A 14,292-nucleotide genomic window follows, 5' to 3' on the forward strand; every position below is an offset into this window, starting at 1 on the left:
TTCATTTGAAGCTCTCAGGATGGATGCTGGGCAGTGCTGCTAGGGGTGAGTCAGGGTGTTTTCAGGTTTAAGTTCAGGGATGTCTCTCAGTTGCTCCCTGACGGACCTGACTCCTGTGTGGGGACAGCTCAGGGGTTTGTAACCACTGGGCCTGGCCCTTAGTCTGGAAGTGTTCAAGACATGTTGAGTCCTTGCTGTTCTGTGGCTGATTCCTGTGCCAGGAAAACAATGTGGTGAGGCTGGTAGCTTGTGTTATAGTTTATGTTCTCCTCTACGTTAATTCTTTCTTAATTTGGAAAAAGTCCTGTAATTACAACGGACATCCCACAGGTGAAATGAAAAAACTGGTGACCCAACTGCCACCAGCCTCCTCTCCTGCTGCTCTGCAGAGTCAGCTCCCTCTGTTCTTAAAAAGCCTCATGTCCTGAAAAGGCACTGAACTGAGGTTGTGCAACTGCAGCAGCACTGGAGGAGTTTATTCATGTTTACAAGTGTGTGCTGTTATTCCTCAGTACTTGCAGGCAGTGAATGAAATTTTTAGCAAGACTCTGCAATGCTGCAGCTTCTCCCAATGAGAGTGGTGAAATGCAGGCACAGGTTGCCCCAAGAGGTGGTGGATGCCTCATCCCTATAAACATCCAAGGTCAGGTTGGATGGGGCTCTGAGCTACCTGATCTTGTTGAAGATGTCCCTGCTCAGTGCAGGGAGTTGGACTGTCAGACCTTTAAAAGACAGTTCCAACCCCAGCCAAACCCTTCCATGATTCCATGTTCAGCAGCTCCCTGGAAAGAGAGCTGGCACCACCGGGTGCTGCAGGGACAGGCTGTGGGAGGTGCCAGGGGAAAGGGTTGAATGATGCTGTCAGCAGGGATCTAGCAGGTTTATTTTCTCTATCCTATTTAAATGAAATGCCACAAGGACAAGATTAAATCAAGCTGCATTAAGGCTTTGTGGCCTTACCGTAGAGAAGCTGGAATTTTTCTCCAAATACAACCCTTCAGTTGTAACTAAGTGGTGAAAATAACATTAATTCTTTAAGAAAACTTACTAGACTTTCAGGCAAAATGCGGCCAGAGACTCCCAGGGGCAGGTTCATGGAGCACCCGCCGCTGAGGTGTGCTACCACCCCTTTGCACGAGTGTACTGACTGCTGCCCTGCTGGTCCCTGTGCTGTAACCAAAAGAACAACCCCCCAGCCATAAACTGCTGACTTTGACCGTGCAAACTCAGTGAGTTGTGGCTTTGCAACGGAAAATTAAAACTTTAGAACTTTTTTTAGGCTTTCAGAGGGGGTGCTCGGGAGATGCCACACGTACCGCGCAGGCGGCTGTGCTGCTCCGTGGCATCCACGTGGCAGCGGGCGCGGCGCACAGGGCTCGGGCGCTGCTGCTCCCGCCCGTCCTGGGTGCATCGCGCCGCTCCAAGTGCCGCTGCTTGGAAACGGGCTGAAAAGGAGCCCCCGCGTTTTATTTTTCGGGTAGAAGGGGCGTGTGGGGAGCCCGAATGCTGCGGATGGAGCAGTGCGGGAAAGAGGAAAGGCGGTCTGGAATAAAAGCGTCGCCCAGAAGACCCATTGGCACGGCGGTAGCGTGGCCGAGCGGTCTAAGGCGCTGGATTAAGGCTCCAGTCTCTTCGGGGGCGTGGGTTCGAATCCCACCGCTGCCAGCGACGCTTTTTTGCGCCGCGGGCGGGCGCTATCGCCCCCTAGCGGCGGCGGCGGGCGGGAGAGCATTGTGGGTAGGAGGAGGCGCCGCGTCCCCACGTGCCGGCCCGGGGGCCACCAACATGGCGGCTGCCTGAGCGCTGCCCCACCGACACCGGGAGCGGGGGAGCGGCGCCGCCGCCGCCGCCCGCCCAGCCCGCGCACAGGTACGCGGGGTCGCGCCGCTTTTGCGCCTTTCGGGGCCGCCCGGGCGGCGCGGACCCTGCGGGAGGTGGCGGGGGAGGAGCGCGGCCTGGGCTGGGGTGGGCTCTGCCTGTGCGGGGAGGGCGGCGGAGACGAGACTGCGAGGACTCGGCGCCGCGGGGGTGCGGGGCCGCGCCGCCCTGACAGGACCCGGCACGGGCCGGGGAGCTTGGAGGGGCGGGCGGGGTCCGGCCGCAGCCGCGGCCCCTCGGCTCCCTCAGCAGCACCGGGGGGTGCCGGCCGGTCCTGCCGGGGCTGAGAGCGGCGGCCCCGCCGGTCCTGCCGGGGCCCGCGGCCCCGCGCCTCCCGCCCGGGAAGGGCGCAGCGCACCCGCCCCGAAGTGCAGCGGCTGCCCCTGCCTGGCCCCGGCTCTGCGGGGCTGCAGCCCAGCCCCGCCGTCCCGCCAGGGGGGATTCGCTTCGTCCCCACGGTCAGGGCGGGTTGCGCGGCTCGCTGTGGCCTCTCCGCGGGGCTCCCTTTCCCCGCACCCCTGCGCTGCCAGGCCGCTGTGTCAGGAGAGGGCGGGCGCCAGGAGAGCGGGGCCGCGTCCGCCCGGGAGCGCTGCCCGCGGGGAGCACGGGACGGGCACCGCGACCTGTCCCGGGAGTGTCACACAGCGGCGGGAGTGACCCCTGCCCCTCGCAGTCAGGCCTGGCACGTCCTGCGCTACGCAAGTATTGAGGTGGTAAAAAAAGGTTTATGCTTGATGCGCAATCTGTTAAACCCTAAAGGTTTGCTTCAGTGACATCACCTCCACAGAGAGGTCCTGGTGCAGAGGAGCCCTCTTAGGTTCACTGCCAGAGGATGACTGTGCAAAGCTGCTTGCAGACGAGGAGAAAATGAAGCAAGTAATTGGGTCAGAATGGTAATTGCCATAAATATATGGAAGGTGCTTCAGCTTCTTTTTCCAGCTTCCATTTTAGTGTGTGCCGTGGGCCACCCTGAGCGAGAGGGTTGCTGAGAGCCCCTTCCAGAGGAGTCTGGGTGCCAGAGTTAGTTGTGGTAGTGATTCAGGAGATGGCACTTTTCCCACGATGCTGTTTCAGCATTTATACTTTCAGACACTGATGCAGCAGGAATTCTTGGCCTTTCCTTAGCAGTGCATGATTATATGAAGAATATTTCAGGTTTCAGTGTTAGCACTTTTGGGGTCTATTATTACTGACAAATTTAGGTAAGAATGAAATACTGGAGCATTTCTTGCAGGCCTGACTAAAAGTCTGCGTGTCAAATGATGTGCAGATTTGCAGTTTACCTTCTCACAGTTATATTCAAGTCTTTGGTAATGAAATGAAATCAAATCTCTAATACTCAAATGCCCTTCTAAGCTCTGAGTTAGATGCAGGATTCAGTCGCTTCATCACTTGATTTTTACAGTTCTTTAACCACAACATTTTTCCTCATTGGTTCAAAATTGTTGGTGTTATGGGCAGCTAATGAGCAGTTTCATGGATTGGTCCATACATTGGTCACTTTGCAGGAGAAATGAGAAGATTTATATCTCTTGCCCTCCTGTGAGCTGTTCTAAAGTTTAATGATTCACACTAATAACTCACATTATACTTTGATTTGCATCTTCAGTCTTAAAGGAAAGTCCCTCTTAAAAGCAAACAGGTCTACCAAAAGAAGTTTGAACCTGCTGACCATGTTTGCTGTCTCTTAGTGTTTGATTGCATTCTGTACCTCTTGTGGTATCATAAATATATGTATATGAGAAATGTGGAAATTACATCACTCTGTATATGTATCTGACATAGGGTTGTGTCTGCATGCCTTCATTCTGATTCAGAGGATTTCTTCATGAGTATTATAAGTTGTGCTGGGACACACTGCTTCCTATTTATAGTGTCAGTCTCACTTTCCAGTAAAAGGATCTGTAGTCATGCTTTGTCTTTACAGGACTAAGAAAAAAATGTAGTTTCTGCAATACAGCATTTTCCCTGAGTAGTGACAGGTGGATTCACAAAGAGATTTTGTGTATAATTGCACAAGCAGTGCTCAGTGAGGGACCAGAGACCAGGTCCTTCAGGCTAAGTTTCTCTGTCCCTCCTTAGCCCAGGGAATCTTAATTTCTCAAAAGTGAAATAACTTTCTCAGAAGAGAGAGAACAAGCCTAGCAGGTACTTGGCGTGCAGGCTGTCAGGAAGGGAAGGGTGGTTCCCAGTTCTCTCAGGGGTGGGAGGAAGGAGGGTTTGTACCCAAGTGTCCCACCTTTTGGGTGTTACCACTTGTCCTCACGCATCCTGGGCATCCTCCCTTCATCAGCTGTGTGGTGAGTGCAGACTGCAGTCCTTCCATGTCACGCAGAGCTATCAGGTGTTGGGCCACCCAGGGGATGTAAGTGGGGAAAGCAAAAATGGGACTGACAAATCTCATTTCTTTAAAACATATTCTTGTGTATTTCTGGGAAGAACTGGGTGCCTGATCACAGAAAACACTGATGTCAGTCAGATATCACATACTCAGGGTTTTGCTCACAGCCCAGCCTGGTTAAGGTACTGGCTTTTTGCTGTGAAGGTGTTTTGCATTTCTACAAAATTATTTCAGATAGGAATCTGAAATACTACATCATGAATTTTCAAATACTTATGTATGGTAGAAAGACTCTGGGATACGCAGGTGCATGAAGAAATGGAAAATGCCAGCTCAGTAATGGGAGGGGCACTTTTTTGGTAGCAGAGAGCCTGTAAGTGAAAAATATGGAATCATATTTCTAGGTGGAATGGCAGAAACAGTGCAAGCCCGAATGGATGTTAATAACACTCGTATCCAGAATGTCCAGCCTCTCTGAAAGGTTTCTTAGATAACTGTGTGTACATTAATATGATATTTGAGAAGCCTGCATGTCAGCTGAAATATGCTGAGCTGCCTAAATTGTGTGGTGCCTTGAGTATTTGAAAATAATGCCATTGTCCTAGATGTAACATGGGTGCTGGGTTCTTTCTTTCCCAGCTGCTCGGTTCCCAGCTGATCCTTCCTCCATAGGAGGTCCAGCAAAGAAGCAAGCTGTCCTCAAGTAGAAAGGACAGTGAGGGAGAATTCCTGAACACGGATCTTGTTTCTTTGCCTGATCGTCTTTGTTGCTAAAACTTTCCTTGGTCAGTTTGCGAGAGGTCTTATTTTTTTATGCTTATCTTGACCAGTATTGGCTGATTAAGAGTATCTTAACATTGTTGCAGTGGCATACCAAATAATTTGTAAATCCTTTTGTTTGATTTCGGCAGGGAAAAACTATTGTTGCTTTAGCTGAGAGATCATTTTTTATTCAGAGGTCTGAACCAGGCACAGCACTGACTCCAGCACTGGATTGAACATAATGAACTTTTGTTCCAGAGTATCCAATCCTGAGTTAATGTCAGAGTCTTACGAAGACAAATCTGCTGTTCTGCTGGTTTCGGAGGACTCCAGAAAAGGCTGAGGAGCGTGTTCTGGAGCTCTCATTTAGCAGTACAGTCTGAAGAGTGGCAGATCAGGAGACAAGGCTGCAGTGTGCCAGGGACATGAAATCAAAGTCAGGGTATTCCCAGACGGGAGTATCCGGGACAGCGGTGCTGCAGGGCCAGTTGTGGCTGGGAAAGAGCTGCTACCTGTGTGTTACTGTTACACAGTGTATAGAAGATACACGTTGTGCAAGTGCAAAAGGGGCTTTCCCTCCCTAGGGTGGTTGTTCAGGGCTTTCTTAATAACTGCAGCTTCCACAGAAGTTACAGCAGTTTACCTAGTTTTGAGACATTCACTTGGCTCTATAATTTTGTGGCCTTCGATTAACATTGCTGAGTATTAAGGACCTGTTCATGCAAACACATCCATTCCTCCAAAATGGATTAAACAGAAAAACTAAACAGATTATCACTGAAAGGAACGAAGTTAACTTGATCAGTACTCTAGGCTGCATGTGGTATGTGACACAGATGAAATTATTCATATGACGTTCCTGTTTTCTTTCAGGTTGTGCCTAGGAATAAGCCAAGAAAAAGCTTTGTTTTATCCTAGCATGGCAAATGAAGAAGATGATCCAATTATACAAGAGGTAAAAGTGCATTGTGGCAGCAGTGATTGTACATGAGAATTTTTTATAATTTTTATTACTACAATTCACAGTGTTCTTACATTGCTGAAACCATGTGTTACCAACATCAGTGGTTGTCTTATAGCCAATGGCTGGCTCTGTACAAAGAGTTGTGTTGTGTGGGCCACATGTGGCTCATGGTATCTTTTTGTCAGAATAGTCTTGCCCATGTAGGCAGATGCAGCTCAGGTTTTTCACCCTTTGTAATCTGTCCATGGCAGAAGAGAAGGTGAGGAATTTGCTTCTACCACTGTGCTTCCAGTGAACTCCATTGCATGTCTCTGGGAGCTGAAAAAATGGGAGTGACTTTCATGAGTTAGTATCTGTTAAACATGAAGCTACAGTGTTCATGGCTTCTGCTGAAGTAAGGAGTTGTGTTCTGAGTCTGGACTTCTTTAAAGGACTGCTGTGTCCCAAGAAGTAGCCACAGTGTCTTGTCACTTGATATCTGAGTTTACACACCAGAAGTACAAGGAAGGGCAAGTCCATAGAAGGTGAAAAGCCATGAGGAAAGAGTGGCAATTGTCAGGAGTATACCTAACATGGCAACTTCCATATATTATATTCATGAAACATCTGTGCATTTTCAGTTCTGATGGCCAAATGCAAGTATTGAACCAGATTGAGGATGTGGGTGTCTCTTGTCTAATTTAGAAAGATTTTGTGCCAAAATACCAGTAACAAATTTACCTTTCAGTCATTCTGCCAAAGTGAGAACTTCCTCCTCTTTCTATAATTGTGATAACAGATTTGCTTCAGTCCCTTGGAGGAAAAAAATTCCTCTTTCACATTTGTTTGCCAAGTTTTCTTAGAGAGGAAAAACACAGCTAGAGCCACTGTCTGCTGCCTCTTTGTAGTGGGGTTTTTAGGTTTGGTTTTTAAAAAGGCCAACTGCAGAATTTCATGTCAAAGTTAGCAAAGAGGAAACTTTTGACAGGAGAGTCGTGAATCTGTTTTGTGTTAGAGTTCATAATGAAAAGCTAGTGTTGTCAGTATTTGAGCTCTAAGGGTTATACTTCTATTACAGCTGGCACCTGATGAAAGTTGTGTGTTTTGCTTTTTAGATTGACGTGTTCCTGGCCAGAAGTCTACTGGAGAAGCTCTATCTGTTTCAGGTATTCCAGTTAACTTTTATGCAGTGATAGTTTGTTTAAAATAAATGCAACGAGCATAGCTTTCCTTAGTGCTTTAGTCTGCCAACATCTTGGATACAGAGAACCTGTTCGGGTCTCAGTTTGGAGTCAGGAGTGAGGCTGGTTGGTGATGGGGCCTGTGGGTGTGCTGGAGACGTGGCAGCTCCAGCAGGATGCTGCTGTGGCTGGGAGATTTCCCTGGGAGACCACACTGTCCTCTCAGCATTCCCAAGGGGCTCGGAAGAGAGACCCACGTGGCTAAACCTGGGTCTGCTCTCCTGACCAGCAACATGCAGACTGTACTCTCTAAGCTAACACTTGTATAAACCCACAGATATTTTACTTCTAATAACTCTACAGAGAGTTAATGCTGAGGGATAAGGTTTTATTTTTCTGCTGGACTAATGTGTGGGACGATTTTCCTGTATTACAGGTTATTGTGGTGTGTGAGGGGCAGGAAGCGGGTTGTGAAGTGACAAAAGCAGAGGGCTGGGAGAGAAACAACAGACTTTCTAGGTCATGCTCCCAAATCCCCTGATGACTCACAAATCAGTCAATTAATTTCTTTTCTTGGTGTCTTGTCTCTGAGATCTGGCAAGTGGATCTGCATGTGAGGGGACAGGGGAAATTGAGTTAATTTCTGTGGAATTCTTTGATCTTTAAAAGAAGAGGGGTGTATGAAATAATCTGTTTTCCAGTATCCCATTCGCCCAGCTTCCATGACCTACGATGATGTTACACATTTATCAGCGAAGATAAAACCAAAGCAGCAAAAGGTTGGTCATCATTTGAGTCCAGTTGGTAAAAGTTGCTTTATGATGTGCAGAATGTACTTAAGAAAAGCACATTGCGCTGTTGGGCTGTTCTAACCATGCAGCTACTTGCAGGACCAGGTCTCTATGCTTGAAGGTGTGAGGAGCCTTTTGTGTCTGTGAGGTAGAGTTTAGAATAAAAGTAGTTTATAAATCATGGTGGGAAAGCCACTATTTTAATAGAAAACAGAATCACTCAGGGAAACATAGTCACTAATGCTAATTCAGTCTGTGGATGCTTGTGTGAATTCAGCTTGATTTAAAAGGTCTTTCCAGTATTCAGAGAAGGGTTGAAGAAGGATTGAGCCTCAGAGCCATCCTCTGTCTTTCATTGTCAGTGCAGGTCTTGATTTCTCTCCTGCCTGGCAGTGAAGCATCAGGAGTCCTTCTGAAATCACTGGGGCTGTACAGGTAAAGTACAGCCAAAGCCAGAGTCATTGCACTTGCTTGCAAACATATCCCAGAACCCCAGCTGTTATTTTACACTGCCTTATTTAAAAACTGCAGCAGTAGATGTCTGTGTTACTAGAATTTGGTTCTGGAAAATGGTTAAGGAAAGTGCTTCAGTGAACTTTGGAGTTAGGATGCCTGTTGTGTTCAGGAAGTCTTTTATTAAAATCAGCAAACATTTGCACTGTAAGCCCTGTGCAGACCTTTGTAAATACACTGTCTCATCCAGGGACTTGAAACTAGTTCAGTTCATGAATAACATAAAGGGGAAGAAAAAAATAAGACAGTAGCTGTGATACACAAATTATAAGGGCTTTGGCACACCCTGAAGAAGACTATGTACTGTATTGTCATAGTATATAAATAGAAATATTATGCAGGAGAATGCTTATTTTTGGAGATTTGTTTGAAGTTTTAAGTTTATGTGGGGGGAATAGTTCTCTGTGTAACTAAAGGCTTGGAGCTTGTTACAGTGCTCTGACAAGTGAAAGTCAGGAGTAACTGAAGTCCGTGCTGAGCGCTGCGGTCTCGAGTTAGCAGAATCCAGGCCTTTGCCTCTGAAGAGGACAGAGTTACTTGGTATTCTTGGTAGCCAAACCAGAAGGAAATACATCTTAAGAGAGGTTCTGAGTGGGTCCTTGGTGATGGGGGGGCTTGAAGGAGGTTGTTTGTGCACCGTATCTGTTCTGATAAGTAAATTAGACTGATAATGTAGTGGAAGGTATTCAACAAAGCAAAGGTGTATTTCAGGGCTGCCTAAAGAACTCTGCTTCTTCTGATCCCATTCATTTACACAGGAGCTTGTGTATCTCCAACTTGTTGTTTAAATGACCTCATTGTACCAAATCCTTCTAAGTGCTGCTCATCTCTGTGTGGGAGATTTGCCCTGTGGGTTTGAATGATGCTGCATTATGTACTTAAATTTGCTGTAAACCTGTGGAAATGTTGGAAAGTGTGGAGTTGGGTTTTAATTGATATGTTTGGGGTTGTGCCATGGTAATTTGCTGTCTTTCCTCTGATATTCTTTAGGTTGAGCTTGAAATGGCCATTGATACTTTAAATCCTAACTACTGTCGCAGCAAGGGAGAGCAGATCGCTCTCAACGTGGATGGCACATGTACAGATGAAACAAGCACCTATTCCTCGTAGGTGTCCTCTTGCCTTCGTTTCCTTTTTGTGGTGAGCACAGATATCTGTATGTCCACCAGTGGCTGTGCAGTCACAGGGGCTGCTTTGAACACTGTTCTGTAGCAAGTATTTCTGGGAATCACCTACATTTTTTGTGGTGCGTCATGAATTCAGATTTGCAGACAGAAGTGATGGATGTTTATCTGCTGCAGTTGTTGGTAGTCCGTTTTGAGAATTGGTGTTTTCAGACCTTTGGCACCTGCATGCCACATTGTCTGTGGAAGACCATCTCACTGCCCTCCTCTATCTGCAGGAAGCTGATGGACAAGCAAACTTTCTGCTCTTCCCAAGCTGCCAGTAATGTTTCCCGCTATGCAGCTGCTGTTTATAAAAAAGGTAAGTTTCTTTTGCTTAACCCTCACATCAGTGAAACATACTCAATTCAGTGCTAAGGTAAGACCTATTTGATTTTTTTTTTTGGCCTGGATTTTAGTGGACTAATGGGTCTTTAAAGGAAGGAAAATTTTCCCTTATCTGTGTCCCAAGAGTCCTTGAGTAGGTCTAGCAAAATCATAAATACCATGTAAGAACACCTTGGGTTTATAGATGCCTCCAGAATCCTAGCAGTTTATGGTGGCCTGAAATATACACATTTGTAGCATGAATTTATCATTATTATTTATATTGCTTTCTTAATCTCACTTTGTCTGTCAGTTTCCTGTTCAGCAGTTCTTGTCCCTCTCTTGACTGCCCAGACCATCACAGAGTTTTGATCTGGTGGTCATTTGAGATGACAATATGTAGATTGTTTTCAGTGGTGGCTATTTTACTGGGGGTCTTCTGGACTATGGGTCAGGCCTGAGCCAGAATGTGGCTCTACAAGATCTGATTTCAACATGGAAGGCAAAATAACAGAAACAGATCTTGGTTTTTCGTATTCCCTTGAAATCCTGAGCACTGGATGAATTTTTCACTTCAATCCCTTTTTACTTTTTGCTATATTAAATTTTTATGCTCAGTTGAAGCTGTGGCTTTACAGAGACAGGGAGATAAAGAAAAGTTGTGTCCTCGTGCAGTGGAAAAAATCAATTTTAACCAACATTAATTCTCTTTTTCAGGTGAACTTCACTTGACTCCCCTACATGGAATTCTTCAGCTGAGGCCAAGCTTCACCTACTTGGACAAGGCTGATGCAAAACACCGAGAAAGAGAAGCTGCTAATGAAGGTAAATGCTCCGCAGTTGGGTTTTCTCTGGGGAGGTGAGATACAAGTTCTCTCTATAATTTTGCTGATAAGAGTCATTCTGTTCTGAAGGTGCTTATTCTAACAACACAGTCATTATCACGCCATTTCTCAGATTATTTCACTGATCTTGGGGTTTTTTATCGAAATGCTTTGGTGGGCACAGTGAGGGGGATTGGCAGAGGTGCTGGGTAGTGACGAAGGGTAGTGGTGGGGACTGTGTCACCACTGCCACTGGAAAGATCATGGCAACAGGGTGTCCTATCACAGGAGCAGTGTGGTGCTGTCATACATGGCATAGTTTGGCAGGCTGGGATTGAACCCATGGATATGGAGTTCTCAGTGTGCTTCCTTCCTGCATGGGCCCCCAGACTGGCTTTGGCTCTTTCACTGCACCACCGTGTTTATTTCTGTGTTTTCTGGCAGGTGGTGATTCATCCCAGGATGAAGCTGAGGACGATGTTAAGCAAATTACTGTATGTCCACATTTTCCTTTTTGTGCTGATTCAGGCAACAGTTCACAAGAAAGCTTGACAGTTCAGGGCCAAATGAAAGGACAGCAAACCTCAGCTAGTCCTGCTGACCCTGGACTTGGGAGGGGGAGGCCAGGTGTTGCACAGGCACAAAAACAGCACTGAGAGCAAGGGGTGATTCATTGGCACTAAGGCCTCTAACTTGTTACTGATATACCAAAGAAATAATGCAGGTGGGGTTTTTCCAAGGGTTTTAGGGCTGTGTTGAATGAGGCCCAAATCTTCTAGGTCCGATTCTCCCGCCCTGAGACCGAACAAGCTCGGCAGCGACGTGTTCAGTCCTATGAGTTCCTGCAGAAGAGACAAGCAGAAGAGCACTGGGTTCACCTACATTATTATGGCTTGAAGGTAGGGGTGTGCTGGCTGCTGAGGAGGCTGCCTGGGCCTGAAGGCTCAGCCAAGTCTAGAACTGTTTTTAAATCTGGGCCCATGGGAATCAGGGGATCATCAAAAGATAATGAAGAAGTCTGTAGGCTGCAACAGACCCTGCAGTGCTCTGTATCTCCTCTGCTGGATAATGCTTTGGGGTCTCCACACTTCAAAACTGAGAGCTGGATGAACATAAAGGGGGGTCTGAGTGCAAAAATCACTCGGGTCTTGGATTGTGAACTGGACTTTGTGAAAGTCAAGAGTGAGCAATCCTGTTTGGCTGACTTGTGCACATCTGTCAGGAGGTTTCAAAGGCATAGCAAAGGAAATGTTCCCAATCACATGAGCATTGTACAAGGATGTGAAAGCAGAAGATGAGTTAGTGAGGTGGAACACTTGAGTGATGTAGTAATGAATGACAGGGTGGTCATAGTTTGGAATGAGAAATCTAGCTCTCTGGCACTTTGTGTAGTTTCAGTATGTGATAATGACTCTTGTTTTCTCCCTGTCTCCAGGATAGCCGTTCTGAACACGAGCGCCAGTATTTATTTAGTCAAGGTCACGGCCTTGCTGAAAACACGGAATTAATTAAATCTCCCAGGTAATGGTTTGGTGGTTTCCTACAGAAAAGGCATTAATTAGTTGGAATTGTTTTCAGAGTAATAAGCAGGTATATTGCTTAAAAATCTGCTCTTTGAAAGTCCTATTCATGATAAAAGTTGAATTGTTTAAAAAAATACAGAAACAAACTAGCTTTCATCTTATTGAGGTTACCTTCTTTGTTTCCCTATACTCTTGAGATTAAAAGCTCTTGTTTTTACTCAGGGTTGTAGCTTCTTGTACATTATCACAACCCTACATTATTTGGACTGTGAATACTGCAAAGGAAAACTAAAACAAAAGCTTCTTGTGGTTAATATAAAATAATACCCTGAAGCCAATAACTTCTATTGTTAGCAAATCTTATAAAACTTCCCTTTGCAATTTGTGGGGACAACTGAAACTACTTGAAAGGTGTTTGTGTCTGTTTCTTGGTGACTGCAGCTCTACAGGAGCCTTCCACAATGCAGTCAGTGCTTTCCTGTCACCTGATGTAGCCATGGCCCAAGTAACAGTGAAATGGCAGAGTCTGACTCTGGTTAATGGTGTGGGCATGTTTTTCTCAACGTTTAACATCAGTGGGTCAGTGATAGGTGTTCTGAGGAGGCTTTTGGATCTGATTCTTTCTCACAGACACTGGTAATTGCATGGGTGGGACAGAGTTTTTGCTTGTTGCTCGCCTGATTCCTTCTGTCTGTGGGGCTTCATGTGACCCTGCTGACTGCTGGTCAGAGCACCTGTGTTTAATGTATTTCCTCATGCAGATCCTCTGTTTGGACACCTCTGCTGTACCAAAGAGCTGGGATTCTGACTCACATTTGCTTCATACCTTCTCTTTGGGCAGATGAATGTCAGTAGCTTTTACTAGTTCTGAATTTACAGAGGAGATGGGAGTGGAAGGGAGAGCTCTTTTCAGGCTGATGTTTGTTTTGTAGATTTACACAAGCAGGTTTACTCTAAGTAGGAAATTACTGTACTTAAACCTGGGAAGTCCCAAGACAAGCATTTTAAAGAATGTGCTTCCTTTTCTTCTAGTGAATATTTAATGATGCTGATGCCTCCAAGCGTAGAGGAAGAGAAGTAAGTGTTTGTACATAATGTTCAAAGTCCACATTGGCTGGATGCTCTTTTTCATGGGCTGCAAATCTGTTTGTTTACCTGCAGTGACAAACCAATGGCTCCAAGCAATGTGCTTTCTATGGCCCAGCTGAGAACTTTACCCCTTGCTGATCAGATCAAGATCCTGATGAAGAACGGTTTGTAGCTTTTGCAATTCATTTGCACTTCACTTTGTGACTTCTGGTTGCCTCAGATAAGGTTCCTTCCCCAGTATTACCAGTTCTGTCACCCCACCAGACAGACTGTCTGGCTCTCTGATTCTCTGAAGAATCTAAATCCCAAGCCTTTCCTTAAAAAGAGCAGTGACAGCTGATCTGACTGCTAGTACACTTGCTATCAATTTACTCTTAGAAAATTTTCTAATTTGATGATAGCTTTCTGGATACACTTATTTCAGCAGGTATCTCCTGGAATGTGGGGTCTGAGCATGTACAGCCTGCACTTTGGCATTTTCTGGGAAGGTTTTAATGATACACACTTCATGAGTGTTGCCTAGGAATTTAATTTTGTCTCTTCAGGGTTACTCTCTGATGAGAGCAAGTCCTGAGGATTTTTCCTCAGGAGCATCTTGCTTTGTCAACTATCTCTGCTTACAGATATTGCCAAAGGCATTGATCTTTTAAAAATTAATGTTTTATTAATACAGTTCAGCCAGTCAACTCTGATCCAACACTAGCAGGTACTTTTAGAACAGAGGATGCCTATAGCACATGGGGAGACCGAGTAAAACTTAGGCTTTATTTCTTTTCCCAAGACAAATCTTTGCCCGTGAACACCTTGAATACCAGTTTGCGGCTGTGTCAGTGGGGTGTGTGTGACACAGCGGTGTGTGTGTGACACAGTGGGGTGTGTGTGACACAGGGTGTGTGTGTGACACAGTGGGGTGTGTGACACAGTGGGGTGTGTGTGACACAGGGTGTGTGTGTGACA

General features: G+C 46.1%; 1 protein-coding gene and 1 non-coding gene across 4 annotated transcripts in view; both read left to right on the forward strand.

Moving 5' to 3' along the window:
- Positions 1-1,583: 1,583 nt before the first annotated feature.
- Positions 1,584-1,665, forward strand: TRNAL-AAG. Its single transcript has one exon. It is a non-coding gene; the product is annotated as a tRNA-Leu (tRNA).
- An 86-nt stretch (positions 1,666-1,751) lies between these two features.
- POLR3E (RNA polymerase III subunit E) overlaps positions 1,752-14,292 on the forward strand; it is a 29,306-nt gene continuing 16,765 nt past the window's right edge. The window contains exons 1-12 of one of the 3 annotated variants that reach the window (XM_042036798.1): positions 1,752-1,869; positions 5,855-5,936; positions 7,040-7,090; positions 7,807-7,884; positions 9,400-9,515; positions 9,812-9,894; positions 10,617-10,724; positions 11,168-11,217; positions 11,503-11,622; positions 12,159-12,244; positions 13,279-13,323; positions 13,408-13,499. In XM_042036798.1, coding sequence (XP_041892732.1) covers positions 5,901-5,936; positions 7,040-7,090; positions 7,807-7,884; positions 9,400-9,515; positions 9,812-9,894; positions 10,617-10,724; positions 11,168-11,217; positions 11,503-11,622; positions 12,159-12,244; positions 13,279-13,323; positions 13,408-13,499 — 865 coding nt within the window. In that variant the 5' untranslated portion in view covers positions 1,752-1,869; positions 5,855-5,900. Of the gene's footprint in view, positions 1,870-5,854; positions 5,937-7,039; positions 7,091-7,806; positions 7,885-9,399; positions 9,550-9,811; positions 9,895-10,616; positions 10,725-11,167; positions 11,218-11,502; positions 11,623-12,158; positions 12,245-13,278; positions 13,324-13,407; positions 13,500-14,292 lie in introns of those variants that run through there. The other 2 variants (XM_042036797.1, XM_042036799.1) reach the window with 2 other exon arrangements.

Source organism: Corvus kubaryi, unplaced genomic scaffold (genome assembly GCF_017639235.1).
Source record: "Corvus kubaryi isolate FWS band 111438036 unplaced genomic scaffold, C.kubaryi_AGA036_p1.0 37387, whole genome shotgun sequence".
NCBI lineage: Eukaryota > Metazoa > Chordata > Aves > Passeriformes > Corvidae > Corvus > Corvus kubaryi.